This window comes from Pristis pectinata, chromosome 3 (genome assembly GCF_009764475.1).
Source record: "Pristis pectinata isolate sPriPec2 chromosome 3, sPriPec2.1.pri, whole genome shotgun sequence".
Classification (NCBI taxonomy): Eukaryota; Metazoa; Chordata; class Chondrichthyes; order Rhinopristiformes; family Pristidae; genus Pristis; species Pristis pectinata.
Window position 1 is genome coordinate 37069090 of NC_067407.1, and position 6000 is coordinate 37075089.

The following is a 6000-nucleotide window of genomic DNA, read 5'->3' on the forward strand; positions in this document are numbered from 1 at the left end:
ACCTCTGTATACTGGCTACTCCCCTTTAAACTCTCAGTCCTGATGAAGGGTCTTGACCCAAAACTTTGACTTTCTCTTTGCCTCCACAGATGCTGCTTGACCCACTGAGTTCCTCCAGCAGCTTGTTTTTTTTACCTCTTCTGATCCATGTTCTTTGTCAAGCGCCAATCAACAAGAGTTTGCAGGTTCCTCCTGATATCCTTGCATTGAAATCTCTGGTAGGTACATGAAATGCTATGTGTATACCAAAAAAATGAACAATCAGAAATCTCTGTTGCTTTCTTCAAAACCTGCATCAATTTGTTATGGAAACTTGGTATTGTAATAAGTAGATCAAAATTTTAGTCGCACACTACCACGCAATATCTTGACAGGTGTTAATAATTTCAGCAATGAGCTGGTTCCAGTATGTAAATTATAGATCTCATTTAGCATTTATCTGTCCAAGTGAAAACATTCATGCAAATTTTACCTTACAAGAGATAACATTTGTAACAGATACCTGAATAAATACATGTCTTGGCAGATGCAAGCTACTTTGAAATCATATGGGTTTGCTGGGATTTATGAAACCAGTTCAGAAAGAACAATATTGACTGCAAATTTCCTGTTGCCTTTTATTACTGTCTAGAGTCATTGCTTTATATTTAATTTTAACTGATTCTTTCCTAGATCCCTCAAAATTGGAATTTTATATCTCCTCCAATCTTCTGAAATATATGGAGATATTTAAAATTCATTTGCCGTCAAAAAACTATGTCTTAACTTATTTTCTCTTTTATTCTTGGCAATATTGGTTGTGTCCTACACTATGGACCTGGGTTTTGATCTAAATTTCTCAGTACAATAAAGTATCAGGGTTGCTATGATCCAATCCAATTACCAACCACAATCAAGAGATATCAGACATTATATTCATAAATATAAAATGATATTTTCATGCTCTGTTCTTCCTCCTTATTACATTGAATAAGAATAAAGCAGCCATATCACAAATTCTGAAATAAGACATATTTGTAATTAAGCAAACAAAAAGTAAATCTGATGTTACTTGGAATATAGCTATATTACAGCAATATAGAATACAGCTTTCATAAACAATGTCAAATATGCACATGGCACACTTTCGTTTATTGTAGGCATTGGGATTGTCAAACAGTATCTGAAAAAAATAAATAATTTGATTAGAGGAACATATGTTTTATGATGGATTAAATCTTGTTGTTTTTCTCTATGTAAAATAGGTAGTGCAATGAATTAGATATTGGGATATGAGGTCAAATGCCATGGAATACAGGTGAAGTCTTGACTACTGACTATTGGGACCTCACACAAAATGAGGTTGTCTCACCTCAGATCAGACCAGGTATCTTGATTAGTCACATGTACATCGAAACACACAGTGATATGCATCTTTTGTGTAGAGTGTTCTGGGGACAGCCCACAAGTGTCGCCACACTTCCGGCACCAACATAGCAGCCCACAACTTCCTAACTCGTACATCTTTGGAATGTGGGAGGAAACCGGAGCACCAGGAGGAAACCCACGCAGACATGGGGAGAACATACAAACTCCCTACAGACAGCAGCCGGAATTGAACCCAGGTTGCTGGCGCTGTAATGTGTTACGCTAACTGCTGCACTACCGTGCCTGCCCCAAAAATGTCAAGAACTTTCATTTATATAACACCTACATTGTGATGAAGAGTCACAAGATTTTGCACAGGATCATAATCTAACAAACTTTGACATCAAGTCACGTAGTGTGATATTAGGACATGACCAAAAACTACTTCAATTTGAATGGGATTAAAGACTATCTTAAAGGAGGTAAGAGAGGTAGAAAAGTTAGGGAGCTTAGGAAGGAATTCCGGAGCTAGGACAATGAAGAAAATTGAAAATGTGCAAGAGGTTAGAAAACTGGGAATGCGCAAGAGGCAAAGGTCTCAGGACGTTGTAGAGTTGTATGAAACTGTAAAAGTGGGGAGGGAAAAGGCAGGGTTTGAAAACATGGATGATAATTTTAAATTCAAGGTATTACTGAACAGGGAGCCAGTGTAAGGTGATATGTGAAAAGGACTTGGTGTGAATTGGGATATGGGCAGCAGAGTTTTGCAAGACCATAGGTTTACAGTGGGTGAAAGGTGGCAAGCTCTCTAAGAGACTAATAGAGTAGTTGAGTTTAGAGGTAACAAAGACATGTTTAAGTGTTTCAACAGCAGGCTTTCAGAGCCAGGTATACACAAGTTTGTCTGGTGGTGGAGATGTTCTTTGAGTTGAAAACTGAAGTCAGAATCAAGAAAGATGTCCAAGTGGTGAAGACTAGCTTGGCGTCAGACAGTGGCCAGAGATGGGGAAACTAGTTGGTAGCTGGTGAATTACCACAAAGTTACCCATAATCTGGGGCATTGCTATTAAACTAGCGACATCACTTAAAAGATTGTGAGATGGTTTGTGTGGAAATGGGAAATTGTTGGGAAGTAGCAGAAACTATTCTTTTCAACCTGGATTGGTTGACAGAGCAGAGTAGAGGCAGCCCAATGGGATATTTAATTCTATGAAGTATAACCTGGTAGATTATGATAATGAGATCAAGACACTAAAATATGTTCAATATGTTTTAGAAGCAAATTGTACAAAAAAAGTCATTTCATATCCCTCCTTCAGATAACTGTTTGACCTGCTATCTAGTTCCATCAGTTACTATTTTAATTTTAACTTCTGCACCACATCTTTTTACTTCAATGTTGATTATTTCAATAACCAAGAATTAACTGTCCTTTGCTTGTGAAATCATACCTTTTTTGTTTCACAAGGAGAACACTCTGTCCACGCAGCCCACTGACCAAGTTGACAATCAAGTGGAACTAAGCTTCGGATGTTTCGGCCAGAGTGATGAGCATAGGAATATCCTAAACTAAGTGAAGTAAAGAAATTTGTTCATTATGGACAAGATATTATTCCTGCTTTAAACAAGCTATTTATCTATTTTTGATAAAAGCATTTTAGTTGCTAGGAATATTATAACATCCTGTGTCCTGAGTTTTTTGCAGGGGATTTAAATGTTAGAAATTCCTTCAAAGAAGTGTAATAATGGCAATGAAAACTTAAATTTATGAGAGGATGGTGGGAAACTCTTCCCCATAACAGAGAAGTCTAAAACCAGAGGTTTAGGGTGAAGAGTTAGAGGGTTAGAATGGAGCTGAGGAAGAAAAATCATCCATGGTGGTTGCAATCTGGAACTCACTGCCTGAAGTAAATGACTAAGGCAGGTACTGACTCAACATTTAAAAAGTATCTGCATGATTACTTAGAAAGCTATGGACCAAGTAATGGTAAATGGGAGTAATGTAGATGGGTAGTTGATGCTCAGTGTGGACATGGTAGGTGAAAGAGCCTGTTTCTGAGCTGTATGACTATGACTCTATGACCATTACAGATGTAGTCCTGAAGCCTTGGGGATAGAAATATCTCGTCTTGAATGCTTGTGCTAAATACAAAACATAGTAGCAGCTATGTGTTGAACTTGTTTCTAAAACCACCTCCATGTAGACCAATCCAGCAGTCTAACCTCAATCATCAGCAACGTGATGGAAGTTGCCTCGACAATACAATCAAGTCACATAATCTGCTCACTGATGCTCCTTCTGAATTCCACCAGATCTTATTACAGCCTTGGTCCAAACAAGAACAAAATAGCTGAATTCCAGGGAAAAAAGGGGGAATGACTGCAAAACAGCATTTGATCAGATGGCACCAAAGAGTCTTGCAAAAACTGAAATCATTGGGATCAAGGGGAAAGATTCCCTAAGATCATATATAGCAAGAAATGCCTACGGTTGTTGGAGACCAAACATGTCAGTCTCAGTACATTACTCCAGGAGCTCATAAGGGCAATGTTCTTGCCTTAGCTATCTTTAGCTCCTTCACATTTTGCAATCTCAGTCCAATTAAATAATAATTTGCTTTTTCATTTTCCCTTCCAAAGTGAATAACCTCACTTTTCCCCACATTATGCTCCATCTGCCAACTTTTTGCCCCTTTGCATAACCTATCTATATCCCTTTGCATGCTCTGTGTCCTCCTCACAACTTGTTATCCCACCTATCTTTTTATCATAAGCAAATTCAGCTATAATACATTTGATACATCCAAGTCATTGATATAGATTGTAAATAGTTATGGCCCCAACAATGATCCCCATGATATCTCACTAGTTACTGACTGCCAGTCCAAGAATGACCAAGACCCATTCACTCTGACTCAAACATACAAGCCTTCCACCATCATTACATCTTGCCTGCAACATATACCACCTACAAGAAACAGAGTAGTACTCATTTTCTTCAACAGAATCTTCTAAATCCACAGCCTCTACCAACTATGAGCACAGAGGCAGGAGATGGATAATTTGAAAAACTAAAATAATGCCAATTATTTGCCATTATGGAGATTCATAAAATAGTGCCATAATTTTCAGGTACCTGCTAAGTCCCACACCATCCTGACTTGGGAATATATAGATGTTTTTTATTGTTTCTGGTTGAAAATCCTGCAACTCCATAACCGGTGTCATTCTAGGAATACCTTCAGCTCAAGGACTCCAGATGATGCAAAAGGTAGCTAAATGGCCTATTCTCAAGGACAATTAGGATAAGTCTTAAGTGTTGGCCTTACCAGTGATGCCTGCATCCTGAGAATGACAGGAATGAAATAGAAGTTTAGGGGACAGACAGCTGAAATCACAGTTGGCAATTAAGAGGGCATGGTGAGGGAGGTTGGGGCTAGCAGAATAGGAGAGGAACTAGTGAAGGATGAGAACTTGGTCTAAGGCAAGGTAGGACCTTGGCAAGACTTTGGTTTACTTTACGAGGGGAAGAGAGGGATGTATCAGATCCAGTTAGATAGATGAGCTTACAAATGTACTTGTGAAAGAACCAGTCAAAAGTTATGGTAGAGGAACTAGGGAAGTGGGGTTTAAGAAATGAGAAAAAGCCGGGGATTATCTTTTCATTCATGGAGAATGATGGAGTGTTGAGTAATTTGGGAAGAGGAGAGCAGGAGGTGACTTCTCAAGTTTTCATTCAGCTAGATCTCTCTGCAAAAGATAGCTGCTCTGCTACATTGGATATGCTGTGGAGAATGGAGGAAGAGCAGTCATTCTCCTTCAGTGAACAACAGCTCACTGCATGCATGGAAAAGGGGCAATGTGCTCCTCATGATTTAAGTTCCTGCTTTCCCAGCTGCAATGAACTTGGATACAATAGCATCAGAGGTAAAAAAAAGTGATCTTTTACCATACTAACATACCTGTTTACATTATAGATATATGTTTAATGAAGTTTAAATGATATAAAGTTTAATGAATATATAGATATAACTTTATCACAACCTTAAGCATTTATTGCAATTTAGAGTACTTTGCATGCCAACCCTGCATCTTTTTATTAGGTATAATCAAACCATAAATATCACAACAATACTTTCAACCACTCTGCATTATCGAAGAGATAAACACAAACCTGTTGTTGATCTGATTCAAGTCGACAAAATGAGTAAAAAGCAGTAAGCATGCAAAAGGTGAGAGGTAACTCATAAACGAATTCATTCTTTGTGCTAGAAAAATCTAACCTTCATAAAATAAGAAAAATTACAGTCTATATCAATCCACTAGTTTCTTGTAGCAAAAATGCTAGATGTTGCAATTTCCCAAACAAATGGTTGGTAGTGTTGCAAGGTTGGGGGTGGCTGAGCAGTTTGGGGGGCAGGGGGAGTAGTGGTGACATTGCGTTAGATAAACTAAAAAACTAAACAAGCAGCTTTTTTTCAATGAATGATTAACAGCAATGTAAATTCTCCATTCTAAGTTTGATATGAAACTTTGTTTGATCTTGTAATCCTCCATTTAAATTTTTCAAAAGTTAATAAAGTTAGTAATTATACTGGAACATTTAAAATTGTTGTCTCCCTCACAATCAATTTCTAAATGACATTATTCTTT

General features: G+C 37.8%; 1 protein-coding gene across 2 annotated transcripts in view; it reads right to left on the reverse strand.

The window, feature by feature from the left end:
- Positions 1-5755, reverse strand: part of c8a (complement component 8, alpha polypeptide) — a 28245-nt gene extending 22490 nt beyond the window's left edge. The window contains exons 1-2 of one of the 2 annotated variants that reach the window (XM_052012060.1): positions 5522-5755; positions 2799-2916 (exon numbers count right to left, since the gene is read on the reverse strand). In XM_052012060.1, the coding sequence (XP_051868020.1) occupies positions 2799-2916; positions 5522-5607 (204 nt within the window). In that variant the 5' untranslated portion in view covers positions 5608-5755. Of the gene's footprint in view, positions 1-2798; positions 2917-5521 lie in introns of those variants that run through there. The other variant, XM_052012061.1, reaches the window with a different exon arrangement.
- Between the last annotated feature and the right edge of the window lie 245 nt (positions 5756-6000).